The sequence below is a fragment of the Schistocerca nitens genome, chromosome 5, assembly GCF_023898315.1.
Source record: "Schistocerca nitens isolate TAMUIC-IGC-003100 chromosome 5, iqSchNite1.1, whole genome shotgun sequence".
NCBI classification, from domain to species: Eukaryota; Metazoa; Arthropoda; class Insecta; order Orthoptera; family Acrididae; genus Schistocerca; species Schistocerca nitens.
In genome coordinates this window covers 804797405-804818135 of record NC_064618.1, presented here as the reverse complement: position 1 = coordinate 804818135, position 20731 = coordinate 804797405, and the positions used below count along the sequence as shown (strand labels likewise).

The 20731-nt window shown below is 37.5% G+C and overlaps 1 protein-coding gene across 1 annotated transcript in view; it reads left to right on the top strand.

The window, feature by feature from the left end:
- The window catches only part of LOC126259219 (uncharacterized), a 1236031-nt gene extending 1228075 nt beyond the window's left edge, over positions 1–7956 (top strand). Inside the window, exon 15 of the mRNA XM_049955827.1 lies at positions 311–7956. Within this exon, the coding sequence (XP_049811784.1) occupies positions 311–341 (31 nt within the window). The 3' untranslated portion in view covers positions 342–7956. The remainder of the gene's footprint in view (positions 1–310) is intronic.
- Positions 7957–20731: the final 12775 nt, after the last annotated feature.

The window sequence follows — 20731 nt, the reverse complement described above, 5'->3', positions numbered from 1 at the left end:
TTTTTTGGCGTGTGGATAATTCTTTATAGGCCATCAGAAAGTTAATGTTTGTTCATGATAATCTGTAAAAGTAGGGGAAGGAATAAAATATCTGGACTGACTTGTTTCCATACACGTATTTGTTTAGCAAAGAAAAAGTATAAATTACAGCTTACAACATAACATTTAATGTCAGAAGTAATGTGCCACCATTATTCTTTGATAAGACATTGTACTAATTTTAGATTACAACCCTTCTGCAAGTAATAAAAACCTGTACTATAGCATTAGCAAGATTCCCATGTGTTAATAATATATTTCACTGTTTCAGGAACAACATAAGAAGCACCAGATACTGCTGAACAACCTCAAAGAAGACCATTATAATATACATAGTAATAAAATCAAAATTTGTAATGTTAAGCAAGATATTGGTGTGTGAAGCATAATAGATATCACAAACCACACTGGAATCATGGGTGGATGGTGAAATTTGTGAATTTTTTTATGCATACATCAGAGTAAATAATAGTTTATACACAGTTTATGATTTCAAGGAAGTGATTCTAAACACTCAGGGATTTCTGTGTAGTTACGAAGGAAAGTTTGGTTGATATTGGCCAGTTTTTGCAACATTGTTTTGTAGGCAACATGTATGACAATTGAACATATAAAACCTTATAACTTTAAATTCTGTACAGCCTTAAATTCAAACATGAGCTGGATTCATCATGATAATGCAGATACTTTGAAGAATGAAACTCCATGTTCTGGAAATGCATAAACGAGGTACATCCGTTTCAAAATTTTAGCAAGCATTACATGCCATGATATTTTTATTAGCGGGAACACATCTGGGGCCACAAATTTTATTATTGCTTCCTCTTTCTACTATCTTTCGTCCCTGAGTAGGTAGTACATTGACTTCATTTTTATAGAAAAGGCTAAAATGTTTACAAAAAGTATCAGCTCAGTATTTTTGAAGTAAGTGGGATGTGTAATCCCACATTGACTGCATACCTGACTGACACTGAACATTTATTAAAATGAGTTGACTTAATATACATACATTGGATATAAGTAACTGTTATAGTTTGTTAGTAACAACCTAACCCAAAAAGGAGAAAAGAGAAATAACATTATATCATTATATATCTGCTCAATGTCATTACTTACTATATAGCACAGCTTATCTCCTCTATCTTTGCAAGAGGAAAGAACTGGTGCAAAAGACTTTGCATTTTTATGTTATTTTTGTAGTATGGAATTTTGTACTTTGCATAAGTGTTTTAGTTTTGGGAATTACCTTTTTACTCTCATGTATGCATTAGAATGAAACATCTTTGTACCTGACTTGAATTTTCTCATACATTGTAGACTGTTAAAAGCGAACTGAAATTTTTGGTGTTATTTCACCAACCATCTGACTGAATATTTCATATATAAATTAAGACAGCACTATGCGCAATATATTCCACAATTTATATATTTCGATACACATGTTTTGAACAATTCAGTCTGTCCATATAATCAACAGATCTCAATTTGAAGAACTCACTTTAAACCATGTTCCTGTCATGTTTCCCTTGTTACTGTCCTGAGGAAAATTCTTTTAGCATTGTGCACTGAGGTACTGAGTTTTATGTTATACCCAATGACATGTAAATGATATATTTGTTAAAAATAATTTGTGTATCATTGAGAGAATCAACTAGTCAGCGTGTAAGTACTTTGTAATGCAGAAACAGAAAAGTCAATGAAGTGCCTTCTGATTGCAGAAGAATAGTTTCAGTATGTATGACTTTGTTTTCCACCCAGAAACTCCAGCTTTGCTGTTCATCATACAGTCAGTACTATACCACCATGGAAACTTCAGTGCCCCTACCTTGCTTAATGAAGAACAACTCCTCAGAGATTACCAGCAAGATCCTATAGTGTGTGTGCCAAGTTAAGAAAAACTGATCAGTGTTGTTTAGTGGTCCTACCTGCAAGTTAAGTACAATGACTTCACACATAAATATCCCAGACTTGAGTTGTGTACCTCCTGTCCTAAGTGACTAAAAAGACTGTGGTAGTGAAGTGTGAGTGAGGGAAATTGTTTTAATTGCACCGGAAACATTTTATTTAAAGGGCAATGAATATACTAACTGCTCAATATGATCGACATAGACTGATTTCAAAAAGACTGAAAATGATAATATTTAACACAGCAGCAAATGTATAGTGAGCTTTTTGCTCTGTGTATTCAAAAAGTTGCATTTGATTTGGTTGGAGTCAGAGGCTAGTGGTTAATTTACTGTTTAAGAGATTTTTACAAGAGAACTTTTATACAATGGAGATTATAGTACATCGTATAATACCTCACTGTGCAATACATTAAAGTGATGCTTGTGAAAAGGAAACAGTAAGTTTCATTCTTGTCTTTTATGTCAGCTGTTATGCTGCTTTATACACGTGTTATTTTGGTATAAACTGAAACTGCCTAAATTTGATAGTAGTTGTGCAACTGACATAGCATCAGACAATTCTTGTAATGTAACTTACGGCCTTGCCTCATCCCGTGTCAGTGCTTTGTGTTCTTGGACATTCACTTTGTTGATTATTCACAAGCTGTTGATAATAAATTCTGGATTATAATAATTTGTGTCTGAAAAGATCTATCCTTCATAATGGAATTGTAGTTGTCTATATGAATATCTAAAATTTGTAATGATTGTTTGCTCATTTACCTAAAGAAAATGAACAAAGGACAACAGTTACGGGTGCATTTAGTTGTTTTATGCACTTACCCTTAACTACAGATGTAATAGCTCTCAAATGGCACATAACCATACAACTGTAAAGTTTTTTGGACCATTGCATGACTGTGTGGGTGAACGTACTAAGGGCAATTGTAATTAAAACACGAAAAAAAAACTTTCTTGGTGTACATTGTAAGTAATCATATTGTCTCAAATTTTGACTGGAAGTTATTTTCACATTCATGTCGTGTGGATTATGTAAATTGTAGTGTCAAGATATAATTTAGAAATTTGATTTTTATGTTTCTCTGTATTCAGAAATTGCAAAAATATGATTATTTAATGTACAGGAATATTCAAAAATTTAAATTTGCTATTTGTCATGGGTAAACTGACTGTGTGCCTTCCAGTAAATGTTCAATTATTTTCAAATGACTCAGTGCTTGGATGATTAAATAGTATTTACTCATCTTGAAAAATCGGAAACAGAGGAATAATTGTATGAGAGAGACTTTGTGAATCCTTTTTGTTTTATTGTTGAGTGTGAGTAATGATATGTAATTGTAATGTGACATTTTTCTAGTATATTAAAGCTTCTGACTCCTAGCCACAAAATCAAATTGCTTTGTTAAATGGAAAAAATCATTAATATTAAGACTGTTATAATTACTGTTAAAAAGTCTGAATAATAAATAAAATTTTATACCATTGACCATCATATTGGATTTTAAAACATTCTCTATACGTTGACATTAATGTATAAAATTGAGATATCTGATAATTTTTTAATGGACTGTGATGTAACAACTGACATCCTCTTTACGTCATAAGTTTGAAATGCAGATGTATATTTCACATGAGGCCACATTCTACTAGCTACCTTCGGGTTCAGATTCCTGGTGTGATGATGTAATTGTCATTCCCTGGATAGATCTGAATTTTTTGATTCAAATTTTCTTACTATTGAAGGAAGTACAGTGCCCATTTGTATAATGGGAAAAAAATATTTTGACTGTTGGACAGCAGATAAAGTTTAATGGATCTTTCTTAAATTTTTTAAAGAAATGAACAGTTCACAGATTGTGTAAAATATTTCCTTTAGTACTCTTTTGTTTTGAACTAAAATTTGTATTTGTTATTACAAAGCAAATGTGTGTTTTTTTTACTGTATTAGGAACAACATACAGGAATGATGATTTCAGTAAGTTATTGACTATATCGCATTCAAACATTATCATCTTCAGTACTGATATTGATGTGTGGTGAATTCACAAAGAGACAGATGAATTGGATAGTATTTAGCTTTGGGAAGTGCAACTCCTGAAACATCTGATAGACACACATAAAAGTACATACAGCCATCACTGTTAGCTTTTGGAACCACAGCTTCCTTCTTAAGAACAGGGAAAAAGGAAAAGCTGAGTGATGTTGGAGAGACGGTTCTTTTCTTTTCTTTGGGGTGGGAGAAATCACAACCCAGATCAATGTCTGTTAAGGAAAGGAAGCAGCAGTGAAGAAACAGGTATCTGAAAACATATGGTTCTGAAGAGTAGGGGTAATTTCTTTTTAACAATGTAGTAAAAGACAGATTGCTACTTACCATAAAAAAGATACATCAAGTTGCAGACAGGCACAATTAAGACATTCACGTATAGCTTTCAGCCACAGCCTTCATCAGTAAAACAAACAAACACACACACACACACACACACACACACACAGACACACACACACACTGATTCAGGCCCGAGATGCCTTAGTTTGCGGTCGTGTGTGTGTGATGTGTGCTTGCTTTTGGTGTGTGTGTGTGTGTGTGTGTGTGTGTGTGTGTGTGTGTGTGTGTGTGTGTGTTTCTTACTGATGAAGGCTGTGGCTGAAAGCTACATGTAAGTGTGTTTTAATTGTGCCTGTCTGCTACTTGATGTGTCTTCTTTACAGTAAGCAGCAATCTGTCTTTTCGTACATTGTTGATGTTCTTACCTGGAGTTTTCATCTTTTGGTAATTTCTTTTTTATTTCCATGTGCGTCTATTCACCAACTTAAGAGTTACACCTCCTGAAGTTAAGTGATAGTCACCTGCCTCTTTGTGAATTTGTTAAATCTCTATATGGAATTTTCTTGTTTATAGTATTTTAATATAAGATATGTATTTTTTTTTTCTTCAAATCAATTCATCTGTATTTTGTGTCGTTGACTTGTTGAGGGGGGAAAAATAATCACTTGCCCCTTTTTAAAAGTCATATTAAGTTTTCAGCAAATTTGAAGTGCAGAATTTTTTCTTAAGATCGTAATTCTGTATATCCACATTATTGTGGTTTGTATAAATTTACGAAGCTTGTTTACGTTATGAAGAAGTCTTGAAACATTTCTGGGTAAGTAATTTCTTTTGACCAGTTGAATACGTGTGTGTGTGTGTGTGTGTGTGTGTGTGTGTGTGTGTGTGTGTGTGTGTGTGTTTGTGTGTGTAACGCTTTCAGTAAATGAAGAAGACAACATTGCGGAATTAGCCCCAACAATATTTTTTATGTGACATAAAGTACACCTATTGCATTAATTGTAGGTAGCAAATGTACTTAATTGTGTCTTGTTTTGCTTAACTCCATACTAAAACTGAAACAGTTTCCTTGTTGTTATGTCTTCAGCCTCCAATAGGTATAATTTTTTTGAGTGCTTAAATAGTGTGGCAGAAGTTCAATCTTCAGTAACTGATTACTATGTTTCATCCTGATAATACCCACATTGACATTTTAGTATATGGTGCATCCTCTCTAGTTCTCTGAAGAGAATGCTGTTATTAGCTTTAGTGTTGTTTTAAGCATTCTTTACTTATTATCGTGCTGCTTTTCTCTCTTATTTTGAGAGAATAAGTACTGTTAGTTTAAAAATTGTTGGTCAGCTTTATGAGTCTACATATATTAGCTGTGTTATTACAGTCCTATATATAAGTCATATAATGACTGTATTATTTGCTACTTCCAGAGTCTATTAACATTCCTTCAGAAGAGATTGCTGCCTTTTGGTTCTGTCTTCATTAATTCTTACATTGTGTTGAAATAATTAATGCAACCCTTTTGTATGCCAGTGAGTGCTTTATGCAGTTGTCACATGCTGTCATGGTATTCTTGCTGTATTGAACTACTAAGTGCACCAACAAAAACCCATGAATGCCAGGTCCAACATAATTATACTATTTGTCCTTTGAATAGTAAAATGTTATTGCCTGGGTCTCCTGTCTCACTTACCAGTAGTGTGCAACTTGTCTATTATTGGACAATTGTCAGGTTGTCTAAGGAATATCATGGTTGTTTAAGCGACACTTAAACCTATTCTGTTCAGGTCATATATAAAATTTCCTTATGTCAGTAACTGAGTGTGTTTTGAAATTAATGTTTTTGTGTGTTCCCATGTGTCCATCTTTTGCTCTATTTTTCATTGTAAATTGAATTACTTTTGTAAAGTATCACATGATTCATAAGTTGCAGAGGCTTATTGGAAGTACATTTTGCACATGGATTTAGTCCTTGTATGTAACAGTGGATAAGATTAGTAGATGAAAAGAGAAACATAGGACACAATTTCTGCCACATCTTTCTAAACTTTTTGATTGATGATTCATACTGCTTTTAAACCTTACTTAAGTTGTTATGTTTGACTTTTAGTGTAATGTGATAAGTTTATTTTGTTATTGGCTTGCTGATCTGCCCATATTGGTTACTGCTTATTTTGGACTGCCAAGATATTACCTGTGCTCTACTAGGATTAATTTTCTCCCTTAAAATCTATAAATTATGTGTAATCTTCCTTTCCAAATATGTCCACAGTAGTGACATAGTGCATGTTACATTTTATGGCACATAGAGGATTACTTTAGGACTTTTTTTTAATTTTTTTGTTGTTGTAGTTGATAGTTACCGGGGTAAATTATTTGATGCCATTCGTACAATTAACTAAACTACTGTAGTTTCTGGTGATATGCTATGTGCTACTTAACTCTTAATTGGTCGATCACTTCTGATTACTTAGGTACATACTTCTTGTCTGCTATAACAATTTTTGTTTTTATACAAATGTGTGTTTTGCAAAAAAAGTGTCTTTGTCTACAAAGAACTCAATCACCACTCAGTGACATTACTGCATGTTACATGCATTATATGGTTTTTAAATTATTTATACAGGTGATAGGAATTTAGTAAATGCATAATGCATAGTTTTGTTATAAACTGATGTCCAATGCTAGTGTGTAAATTTCAGTCGTGTAACCTTTGCTAGAAAATGCTGACATATGGTTCGCATTTTTGATATTTAGTTTTGTATAGTTTTGATAAAATTTACACAGAAATTAAAGTTTTCCAATTGTAAACGCAGCTGAAATATTTTTGTAACATAAATTTAACATGACTGTCCATAAGATCGAAGTTAAAGGTTCATTCTGAGAGGCCTCATGTCAAATATACACATTTTACATCACTAGCATCTCAGGCTGGGATTTCAGCTTGCTTGTGTAGTCTGTGAGTTCAGTGATCAGATATAGATGCTACTTGTAGCTACTGGGTGATGGGCTATTCATCTTGCTTTTGTATTATAAACTGTTTGTGGTCATGCCCTTGCATTTTCTCATCAGTTAGCATACCAAAAAAGAGCACAAAAGCTTAAGCTTGATTAGAAAGATATTATCAGTTTATTTTGCTTGTAGAGAAGGTATGTTGTGTACAAAAAATGTAGATATGTAAATTGATAACTCATAAGACCGATAAATGTAAATGCTGTATAATCTTTCTATAGGCTAAGAGATACATTAGAATGGAATTCTGTCCAAGATATCCTAACTTTTTTAGGCGTGATGCCAGGAACATTTTATTGGAAGCTTCTCTGGAAAAAAAGAATACAGGAAAACATTATCTGAAACATTTCTGATGCATGCTGTATTTTATGTCTGTTACATTTTCCACGGTGACTGTTTAATTCTTGTTAATCTGTGTACTGTAATTGTATGAGTACTGGTAAATATAAGACTGATAAAGAACTTTATAGATATTAACACTGTTTGTAAATAACATAGTAGTTCTGTGTAGGACAAAGTTTGACATGTATAATACAGTGGCCAATATTGGTTTCTTATGATTGTCATTAAATTGTGATTGTAGTTCCCTTTATTCCTATGAAACATTCCCCATGAAATCATTTCTTTTTCATTGCAGATGTTGAATATGTAGTTCACAAATTTAATAAAACTTCCAGAAGTTAATAATATGTATTTGTAACAGAACTACGTATCATTTTTTGCAGGATGAGAGTCCTCAGTATTCAGGAACACAATTGTAATGTTACCACAATGATATGAAACTGAATATGCTGGCTGTTCAGAATTGTAGGTTATTTGGAGAGCTTCTGATACAGGCTTTTGGTGTTACAGATGGTTCAATAATACATGGAAACTGTGCTTCTCTAAATTATGTCATGTTTACACTCCTAAAGAAGATGAATCTTTTTCACATAAATCGTTATCTCACTTATTCACCATTTCAGTAATTTGATTAACTTGAATAAAAAATATTGTCATGTTTAAATTGTTTCTGCAAGCTCAGAAGAAATAAAATCAGATGGAATTATTTTCAGACAATGAAATGGCTGGTTTTGGGTCTCAGTGTGTTCTTTGCCATTCAGCAGTCCTATTGAGACACTGATTGATTCCAGATCTTAGTTTTTTGTTCACCATTTGGCTTTGCTCTTCTGCTGGTGTGTGTGTGTTCTATATTCTGCAAAACCACTGTCAAGTGCATGGCAGAGGGTACGTTCCATTGTATCAGTTATTAGGCTTTCTTCTCGTTCACGCGTGGAGCGCTGGAAGAATGATTGTTTAAATGCCTCTGTGCATGCTGTAATTAATCTAATCTTTCCTCCTGAACCCTATGTGAGCAGTATGTAAGGGGTTGTAATATATTTCTACAGTCCATGTTTAAAACTGGTTCTTGAAATTTTGTAAGTAGGCTTTCTTGGGGTAATTTACATCTGTCTTCAAGAGTCTGCCAGTTCAGTTTCTTCTGCATCTTTTAACTAACTCTCTCTCTTGGGTCAAACAAACCTGTGACCATTTGTGCTGTCCTTTATATATGTTAAATATCCCCTGTTAAGACCTATTTGTAATGTGTCCCACACACTAGAGCAATATTCTAGAATCAGTCATACAAGTGATTTGTGAGCAATCTCCTTTGTAGACTGATTACACTTCCCCAGTATTCTATCAACAAACCAAAGTCTACCACCTGCTTTACGCATCAATGAGCCTATGTGATCATTCCATTTTGTATCCCTACAAAGTGTTACACCCAGGTATTTGTATGAGTTGACCAATTCCACTCACTAATGTTATAGCCATAGCATACTATGTTTTTTTCATTTTGTGAAGTGCCTAACTTTACATTGCTGAACATTTAAAGAAAGTTTTTACTACTTTAAAATGCTACCAAGATCTGACGGAATTTGTAAGCAGCTTCTTTCAGACAGTAATTCATCATAGGTATATGCATCTTCTACAAAAAGCCTGAGGCTACTGTTAATATTGTCCACAGGGTCATTAATATACAACATGAACAGCAAGGGTCCCAACACGCTACCCTGGAGCACGTTTGAAGTTACTTCTACCTCTCTCGATGACTCTCCATTAAAAATAACTTGCTATGTCCTCCCTACCAAAAAATCCTCAGTCCAGCCACAGATTTCACTTGATACCTCATATGTTCATACTTTTGGCAATAAGTGCAGATGTGGGACTGAGTGAAATGGTTTTCAAGAGTCAGTAAATACTGCATCTACCTGACTGCCTTTATCCAAAAATTTCAGTCCGTCAAGAGAAAAAAGTGTGAGTTGGGTTCTGCATGATCAGTGTTTTCGTAGTCCATGCTGGTTGGCATAGAGGAGCTAATTCTGTTTGATACCTTATTCTGCTTGAACTCAGAATATGTTCTAAGATTCTACAAAAAATTGACATCAAGGATATTGGGCATTAGTTGTGTGGATCACTTCTACTACTCTTTTTGTAAACAGGGTATGACCTGAATTTTCTTCCAACTACTGGGCATAATTTTGTGTTCTGAGTTCAGCTGTTTCTCAACACCACTGATACTAACACTTACGTCACTTATCTTTTCAGTGGTATGAGGGTTGATTTGGAGCAATTCTCCTGGGTTTTCCTTTGCAAAAGAACATTTGAAAACAGAGTTAAGCATTTCAGCTGTTGCTTTGCTACCCTCAATTTCAGTTCCTGTCTAATTCACAAATGACTAGATGCTAACCTTGGTGCCACTGCTTTTACATGTGACTGTAATTTCTTTGGATTTTATGAAAGATTATTTGACAGTATTCTGCTATTGTAATCACTAAAGGCTTAATGCAGTGCTTTTTTTTGACAGCAAAACGCTTTTCATCATCATATCTCTATCTATAATCCTATACTTTGTTTTACACCTATTATGCAGTAGTCTCTCTTTCTTTAGGAGTTTCTTTACAGTGACTGTGTACCATCCAGGGTCCCTCCCATTATGACTGTTCTACCAGGTACATGTCCGTCTAGAGCATGGTCAACTGTTTTTTTGAACTCGAGGCTTAGTTCCTCTGCTTAGTTCTGCCCTGTGCTGAGAGTTTCAAGTTATTCATTGAGATATGTCTCTAATGCTTTTTTTATCTAGTTTTCTGAACATTTATCCTTCTATTTGTTTTAGTGATCCTTTGTATTTCGTTAATAATTGTTGCTACAATTGCGCCAAAATCAGTGATACCAGTTTTGATGTCGACATTCTCAAAGAGACCAGGTTTATTTGTTGTCATTATATCTAATAAATTTCCATGATGAGTGGGGTTTCAAACTGTGTGTTCTAGGTAGTTTTCAGAGAATGCGCTTAGTAATGTTTCACAGGGTGTCTCGTGGTGCACTTAACAACAAAACTGTGATTTTCTCAATTCGTTGTTGGATGATTAAAGTCCTCACTGATGATTACAGTGTGATTGAAGAACTTAAATACAATGAAGTTAGATTTTCTCTAATGTTTATGGTTACATCTTAAGGTGAGTCCGGCAGGTGATAGGAAGGCCCAGTTCCCATTTTATGCCCATCCCCAATACTGAATTTTGCCCAAACAGTCTCACATTCAGCTTCAGTTTCTATCTCCGTGGATATAAGTTTCTTGTCTACTGCGACAAATACGCCACTCCATTTCCCAATAGCCTACCCTTTTAATATACCCTTAAATTTTCCCCAAAAATCTCACTGCTTAACTCCAGGTTTCAACCAGCTCTCTGTACCTAGTATTAAGTGAGCTTCATTGCTTTTCAGGAATGCTTCAAACTGTGGCACTTTTTGTGACTACTTCAGCAGTTAACCACTAAAATTTTAATACCAATGCCTATGAGGGCCATTCTTTTGCAACTTATACTTCTGTGTCTCCTACAGCTGTCATTTTCTGGACTGAATGGAGAGTCACCTAATCTAAAGAAAGACCTTATGTGAGTCCCACACACCATGAGTAGTGCACACCTGACCCATTTAGGAGAACCCTACAGTTCTTAACACTGCGGTGCAAGTCCACAAAGTCACAGCATGCCTTGTCAAAGAATCTTTGAAGTCTCCGGTTCAGTCCTTCCACTAGAATAGGAATCGAGGGGCCACAAGCAGTGCTGGGGACATTTCTGCAAATTGTGAGCTTCGTTGAAACTCTGTGCACAAGCCAGGTCTTGTCAACCCCTCTGCCAGTTGCTGGAATTATCCGAGTGTGACCGACGTGCACCGTAATCTGAAACTGTTTGCACCCTCTTCCCTCAGTGGCTGCCGGAATTGCCTCTTCAGAATGTTGAATGGGGCCTCTTGGCATGCACACTGTGTGCACCCAGTGAACCTTCTTGTCGCTTGCTGCCATTTCCCTAAGTGGTACTATTATTCATTGTATATTTGAACTGCTGACAGTTAATAGACCCCTGCTGTATTGCATGTGACTTCTCTTGGCACAGGACAAAGCAGGTGACCCCAAAACATGTGCAGTGTGTCCCACTGGATCAGTTTCAGTGAAAGACTGCACATTCAACCTGTTGGCTAATGTGATCTGTGTAACAGCCTGAATCCTCCCTGGCCCCTGTCTGCTCTGTACAGGACACCTAGATATACCACTGACATGCCCCTCGCAGTCAAGTGGACAAACAGTGATGGATCCCACACTTCTTGCAGAGAAATGTTTAATAACAGCTTTCTTGTTTGTTAGCTTTGACAAAGGGCTTTGTCTGAAAGCTGAGTAACTTTATATCTCCCCTAAATGCCAATGTACTACTCAGCACCTGCTTTATTTGGTGAGTACTGACTTAGTCACACTTACATCATATTCCATTCTGAATCTTTCACTTCTGTGTAGCTTATAAGTAAATCAATTAATGAAGAGTTACTACTCTTAAACTACCCAGAGTTCATTTCTGTCATTCATACGGAATACTCGAGACAAACGAGGGGTAACTGTGACATTCTGAAGCATTACATCAAGGAGGTACACATGCTATGCAGAAAAGGTGAAAAGACAAACTAAAGCAATTACTAAGACATTTCTCTTCTGCAAGATTCTGCAAGGTGTTCGTAAGAGCCTTCTTTGCCTTATTAGAAGAACATGTGGAATGGGAGATACGTAAACACTGAGCAGACTTTCAGCACTGTCAGTCATGTGCACAAGGGATCTGAAACCTCAAGATGATTCTGTAGCACTGCCAGGGATCGTGATGGCAGATTTAAAGAAAAATCTGTAACTCGATAGACCACAATGTCCTGTTTAATGTACTGCATGAATACTGTGTGGTTAGTAAAACAAGGAAACTGTTCCATCAGATTTTAACTACTGCAGCTTCGAAAGTAAAATCGATGAGTGAACTCACTGGAACTTTTGAAATAAAATAAAGCATAAGGCAATATCATGAATTATCTCCACTCCTTTTTTAACTGATACTAGATAAGATCTTCAAAACATGGCAGAAGTATGCAGAATAAATGTGTAAAAGAACAAAGTGAATCTGTTTCAAATACCTTGCTTTTGTTGATGACCTATCAGTAATTATCAGGAACACTGTGATTGTAGGCTTTCCTGGCGTATGATGATTTTGAAATGTCAGGTATTCAGCAGAGTAGTGTTCTCTGAATGGTGTGGTATTTCAGCAAGCTGTCTTTTGGCCATCTTCAAGCAGACCTGATGGCTGGTTTGTCTTCTGCTGGGTGCCATCTTGATCTCCTCCCTCCTGCTGTTGAGCTCAGATATGCAGTACCTGGGCACTGCTCTGCCATTGAGGTGGGTGAGATAGTAAACTACTGAGTGAGGTAGTAAACTACTAAGTGAGAACTGCAGTTTGCATGCCGTCACTACAGGAATCAGAATGCCACTGATCCGGAGGAGACACATCTCCATGGTGAGAGCTACATTCCATCCACTCTGTCTATCTGTTCATCGTTATTTCCATAAAATAGGAAGTAGGCTGATGGGAGAACAAATCCGAGGAGTTTCTTCAGTGATAGCCTGACTTTTTCCCCTTTGAGGTTAACGGAGTCTCTTATAGGTACTGGAGTAAGGAGGGAAATCACAGTGAAGCTCACCATTATGTCACCATGGTTTAATCAGAAGTTTTGAAGCTGTTGTATGAAATGTGCTGAATTGCATGTATGGTGCTGGGATTTGTCAACGAATGATCTGAGAAACACTGTCAAGTGTTTTGCTAGCTCATATCATCAGGACTGCCTTAAGATGGCAATAAGACAACTTGACAAAATATAGTGCGATTTGGATGACATTGAGTCACAGACAGACACAATGAAAAAGAGAAATATTTCAACTTTTGAATAGAATAGGACATAAGTTTATTGTCTCAAACATACAATATGTTTACAATGGAATGTAGTGAAATTTTTTCTTTGTGGACATAATGTAGACTGTAAAGTCTTTGTGGTGCAGTCATCCATGGATAAAGTTGGTTCCTGGAAAGTGTATGGAGAAGTTCAGGGGGTCTTCCATCATGTGAGCCAGTGAAACAATTAACAGCTGTGGTCAGCCATTTTGTTGGCATCAAGTGTCAGTGCAGGAAAATATATGTATATCAGGCCATCTGGAGAATGTACAGAAAAACATAAGGAACAGAAGCTTCAATCAGATATAGAGCACTTGAGTCAGTTGTTGCAGAACACTGCCTCTTCAGTGGACATAGCATGAACTATAATAGTATCAAGTTGTTAAAAAAAGCCAACACAGTCTGGAATTGTGGTTCAAAATACTCTGTAGAGACACAATTACATTATGAGCTGATAAATACAAACAGCACTTTCCAGCCAAGTAAGGAAGTCCCAGCCTTGAGTATGCTCGAAGTACAAAACAGTCTGTGGGAAGATCCATTGATGCCACACCAACTGAAGTGTTTTGATCACAACGTGGATGTGTGCCTTCTCCACATCAGCAGCATCCCAACCTGTGTGGTAGTGGCACTGTCCTGGCAGCACGCCTTCACCTCCATCTCCACCTCACTGGCAGAGCCACACCCAAGTACTGTGCACCCAAGCTGATGAGTGGGAGGGAACAGACGTATAAGATGGCCACCAGGGATGACACAGAGAACATTTCAAAAAAATTTCCCTCTTTCCTGATGAGGCAACAGTTTGTTGCGAAAGCTTGAATTTTGTGTGTTTGTTTGTGTGTCTATTGACGTGCCAGCGCTTTCATTTGGTAAGTCACATAATCTTTGTTTATATATATATATATATATATATATATATATATATATATATATATATATATATATATATATATATATATAAAAATAGAGGGAAACATTCCACGTAGGAAAAATATATCTAAAAACAAAGATGATGTGACTTACCAAATGAAAGTGCTGGCAGGGCGACAGAAACACAAACAAACACAAACATACACACAAAATTCAAGCTTTCGCAACAAACTGTTGCCTCATCAGGAAAGAGGGAAGGAGAGGGAAAGACGAAAGGATGTGGGTTTTAAAGGAGAGGGTAAGGAGTCGTTCCAATCCCGGGAGCGGAAAGACTTACCTTAGGGGGAAAAAAGGACTGGTATACACTCGCACACACACACATATCCATCCACACATATAGAGACACAAGCAGACATACCATAAAGACTTGGTCTGTTAATTTCTTCTTTTCTGGCAAGGAGTGCTCTTCCATCTGTAAAATTCGAGGCCACTGTGTTCTGTTCTTTGTTAACCAAGCAGGTCCATGGAACCATGCAGAAGCATGGTGAAGTTTATCTGCTGTGGTACCTCTGGAGGTTAGATCAGCTGGATTTTCGTCACCAGGACAGTGCCTCCACTGTGACGGATTCGTTAGTCGTCATATTTCCGTAACACGGTTCGACACAAAGGTTTTCCATCGATTAGGGTCATGTTGTAACCATCCTAAGGCTACAGTTGAGTCAGTCCACAATGTTCTATAGTTCTTAAACCTAGCTCATCAACCAGGAACTTGGAAATGAAGCTTGACTGACTACCGCTATCCAGAATGCAGCGAGTAAGTTTGCTTAATCCTGCGGGTCCACTGACCCAAACTCGAGCTGTCTGAAGATAAGTAAAACCTGCTGAACTTACATCGATTCTCCCTACAGATGTAGAGCTAATTTGCTGAGAAGATGAAGGGGCAGCAATGTCAGTACAGATAGCCTTGTGATGACTTTTCTTGCACTTAGAACACGAGACCTTGTCCTTCTTACTGCAGTTTCTAGCATTATGACCTCGGTTTGTACATATAAAACAGCGATTATCTTGCTTTAGTTTATTGATACGTTGTTAGCTGTCAGTTACTATGTTGCAGTCTTGGGCCCAATGAGAGCGAGCTTCGCAAAATACGCAATATGGTTGTACCGGTACTTCTCGTTTAGGCTTACGCGGATTTTTCGCTTGCGTCGAATTTGTGTGAAGCGCTGCTGCAGTGGGCGTGAAGCTAGGAGATGACTGATATTCTGTACGAATCTTTTGTGCAGTGAGAGCACCATGAACTTCTTCCAAAAAGTTAAGTAGCTTCAGTAAATCTCCTTCCGCTACTTCGGTTCTTCTAGCATGAATGACCCATTTCTGGCACATTTCAGCGGGAAATGCATGCAGAATTTTTGGAGTGAGAATTTTACCGTATGCCACGACGTCTTCTCCTAAGGCACGCAGTGCTTGAATATGACAGTTACATTTCAGAAATGTACTGTTCAGCATTTCAGGTGTCGCTGACTGTACAGGCTTTAGCGTATCCAAATAATCGAGGTGCGCCTGTATAATGCGATTGCTATCTCCGTATCTATTGAATAACATTTTCTTTGTCTCTTCATACGTGTTAGCCATTATAGGTATTCCATCTACTAGCAACTTCGGTTCGTCTGACAGATACCCTCGTAGGAAAACATGTTTGTTTACTGTAGGAAGGGATGGGTCTTTATCAATGGTTGATTCAAATTGTTCCAAGAAGCGGGACCACATTTAGACATCTCCACAAAATGACTCAAGCTTAATTGCCGGTAGCTTGACAGAATGGAATACAATTCGTTGTGTGAGCACTGGTGCTGACGTGATATTCATCTGCGACGTTGTGGCTGAAAGCTTGTAATCAATTGCTTTTGTAGCCTTCTGTATAGCACGTTTGACTTTGTCTATACATTCCTCACAGCTCAACACGTCTACATTGTATTCATCGTCAGAGAGAAAATTACGAATAGCGTCATCTAATGAAACGAGATTCTCTAGAGTTTCTTGAAGACGTTCCGAGTAATGTTCAACATCATCAAACGGGCTTTCTATGGTAAGAGCATCAACAGCCGCACAAAACCGCGTAGCATTAGTCCTCTCCCTAGTTCGCTTTCTTTTGAAGTTTGCTAACTGTATCTCTGATTCGTCCTGCATTATGTCTTACTAAAGACGGCTGTTGTAAGATTGTTTACGAGTGCGCTTGTGAATAGCTTAAATGTTTAACAAGCAGCGTATGCGCAAACGTAAGTGAACGACAACCTTTTAACAAAACTAGCTACTCTGAGTTCAAGTTTCAGGCTTGCAATACAAAGCCGCAAAAATTGTTTTGAAGCAACCAGTTCATGTGATCATATTATATTGGAATGGACTTAGCTTGTGATGTGGTCCGACGTCGTCTCTTGTTTCCTACAGTGTGAAGTAAGCCGTTAATTGTTGAAATCGTGCAGGAAATGGCAATTTCTTCCCGGGTTTCGGAACCAAAATATTACCGACACATGACACAGTGATTCCAATACAACATTAATTTATTTCTCTCCAAGGAACGTACATCATGGAATATAAAACATTAATTCAAGGACAATGAATGTTTCCAGAGTGTCTATAATTGCAAATATCAACCCGCAACATGACAAGTCTGTTCATGAATGGGACACATACAAGAAACATCTGCAACAACTCTTTCAAGCTTTTGGAATTACTGACACTATTTTATATCGTGCCTTGTTCCTTTCACAGATATTTCCAAGAATGTATCAAGTCCTATGTCAACTTACCCATATGCAGGATTTGTCTTCTTTAACGTTTGACCAAATGTGTGAGCTTCTTTCAAAATACTTCTGTAAGTCTACCCATGTTATTGCACCTTGAATTGAGTTTTAGCACTGTAGGAAGCAAACACATCAATCGTATCAAGCATGGGCAGCTGAATTCCATGGGTTAAGTTGTAGTTATTTTGTGTCCGACGTGTATGCTGATCAGATGGTGCAAGATACTATCATTCGTTTAGCTCTATATTGTGAGGTGTGAGAGTATACCCTCCAGCAGAAAATCCGTACGTCTCCAAGGTTTTAGCTGCCGCACAGATGTTAGAGGTGTCATGAGCTATGGGTAAGCAAATTGAGTCACGGTGTGAAGTAGCAGCAATCCAACCCTCTGCTCCACACCAAGCTTCAGGTAGTTCACGGGGAGAAGGCACGGTTGTTTCGGCCCACACGTTATCACAGCATCAAGGCAGCTGGCCTCTGTCCCAGCAGCAGCCGTATCAACAAAGTAAACAGCAATTTACGCGTTTCATGCTCCCATCCTGCCCTTATTGTTTCCTTAACCATGAGTGCCCAGACTGCCCAAAATGCTGGGCTGTCTATCATAATTGTAGTAAAAAAGGTCACATTCCTTCTGTTTGTAATGCAAAAGTTCAGTACAATGACCCTGATGTGGATTTGGGTGTAAACATTGAATCAACTATTCCTGTTGCACCAGACAAGCTTTTCATTGATGTTACAGTTTTTTGTAAAGTTCTGTGTGTGCAAGTGGATACAGGAGCTGTGGTAACCATTTTAAACTCACAAACTTATGTGTACTTGGGCTCCACTCCCTTTCTCCTTGTGTCATGAAAGTTAGTAAATGACTATTCCTATTCCCAGCCAGTTCTCTGCCCTAGTGACCTACTAGTCAGTGGTCCTGCCAATTACATTTCTTTTTGTATGTAACACATGTTCAGAGAATCTTTTTGGATTAGATGGTTTTAAGTTGTTTGGTTTTACCATTTCAGATGAAGTGAATTTAGTGTCTGAACAAGTGCTGTATACACAGTTAGATGCATTATGTTCTGAGTTTTCCTCTTTGTTCGCTCCTGTATCGGGGTGTGCCAACAATTTTCAAATGCACATTACCACAAAACCTTCTGCTTGACCCCATTTTTCCCCAGGCCTGTCCAGTTCCAGTGGCATTCAGGAATGAATTAGAATACCTCACAGTATCTGGCATTGTTTAGCCTATTGCATCAAATGAATGGTCTACCCCCATAGTTATAGTAAAGAAACTGTCACACCAGTTACACTTCTGTGGCGATTTTAAAGTTTCTGTGAACACACAATCGATAGTGGATAAATGCCTGACACTGTGTCCAGATGAACTCTTTGCAGACTTATCAGGTGGCCAATATTTCTCAAAAAATGATGTGTCAGATGCCTATTTACAACTCCCTTTAGATACAGAGTCACAACAAATATTAGTTGTCAATACCCCTTTTGAACTGTGCCAATACTTGCAGTTGGCTTTTGGAGTCATCAGCATTCCCACTAGTTTTCTATGTTTCCTGGAACAACGTACAGTGCTTGTGCAGGTTGTGCAAACTATTTGGATGACATTGTAGTTTCCGGTGACTCCACTGAGGAAAATTTATGAAACTTCCACTGTACTCTTTTTTTTTCCTGTCCTCTAAGTGGCCAGGTTGAAGTGTAATTTAAAAAATGTCAGTTTTGTAACTTTGTATCATTTATCTTGTGTTTGAAGTGTCTTGTGAGTATCTCAAACCCCTGCATCAACATGTTTCTGCTATTATGTCGCTTCCGTGCCCTATGTCAGTCAGTCAAAAAACCTCAGGTTTTTCTAGGCAGTCACCCACTACCATAAATTTTTGCATGGGGCAGGGACAATCACACATCCGTTACAGGCATTGCTGCATAGAGGAACTCAGTTTTGCGGGTCGCCGGCGTGTGAAACCACATTTTCCACCCTTAAGACCATACTGCAATTGCACCCTGCTTGTGACTTACCAATTATGCCTCCACTTGGTCCTTGCAATGGACACTTCACATTACAGATTGGGGCAGTACTGGCTCATAGATATTCTGATGGCTCCGAGAAGCCAATTGCTTATGCCTAAAAAATGCTGGCACCTGCTCAAGTTAGGAACCCTCAAATAGAAAAGGAAGCTCTGGCCATTGTACGAGGGTATTCGATAATTAAAGAGACAAATTGGTCTGGAGGAAAAAACTGTTAGTAGGGCAGGTTTGGTACTTTTATGGCTTTAAGTTGATATCACTGGGATAGGCCCTGATCAGCTCATGTATCAACATTGTTTTGTTTGTAACCTCAGAAATACATTTCAAGATGATGAGTCTGCTTGAAATGTCCACATTAGTTGAACAATGTTTTGTTACTCATTTTTTACATGCTGAAGGCGAGAAACCAGTGAATATATACTGTAGAATGCTGAAATTTATGATGAAAGTTGTATGAATTTTGCAAATTTTTACGAGTGGGTAGAGCAGTTCAAAAATGGTTGTGAGTCAGTGACTGATGAACACCGTTCTAGCCGACCGGTTGTAGTTTCAACTCCTTCACTTGAAAGTCGAATTGATAATATTATTCATGCTGACCACCATGTGACTGTAGAAACTATAGTTGATAACATTATCTGTAAAAAGCTAAGTACCTCAAAACATGTACAAGATTGGTCCCAGAGGAGTTGATGCGGCTACACAAGGAAACAAGGCTGAGAGTGTGCACAGAGCTAAAGGAACATTATGAAAGAGAAGGTGAGCACTTCCTCAATAAAATTTTAGCTTATGATGAAATTTGAGTTCACTGTTACGAACCAGAATCAAAAATACAAAGCATGGAGCGGAAGCACACCAACTCACCTGTCAAGAAAAAATTCAAAACCCAAGCATCAGCAGGAAATGTCATGTTGATGGTGATTTAGGATGCTGAAGGTCCAGTTTTTTGTGATTATCTCGAAGAGCAGCATACAATGAACAGCCAATACTACTTGGATTTGCTTTTGAACAAGGTGAAGCCAGCCATGAGAAAGAGACATCGTGGATCTCAGAGGAGAGGTGTGATTCTCCAGCAAGACAACGCATATTGCTCAACTAACCAGTGAAACCATTGACAAAATGGGTAGCGAAATTCTGCCTCATCCCCCTTACAGTCCTGATTTAGCATCTAGCAATTTCCTTTTTTTTGGTGCACTGAGGGAGGCAGGAGGTTCCAGGACAATGAGGATGTGAAAAAGTTTATGGGAAATTGGTTCAAACATCAAGATAATGAGTTCTTTGCAGCCAGAATAAAAAAGCTTGTAGCACATTGGAACAAGTGCATCACTGTTCAAGGGGATTATGCTGAAAAGTAGAAAAAGTATTGTTGTGTAAAAATAAATGCTTTTTTTCTCTAGACCAATTTGTCTCTTTAATTATTGAATGACCCTCATATATGCTGTGAAGGAATTCCATGTTTTTCTT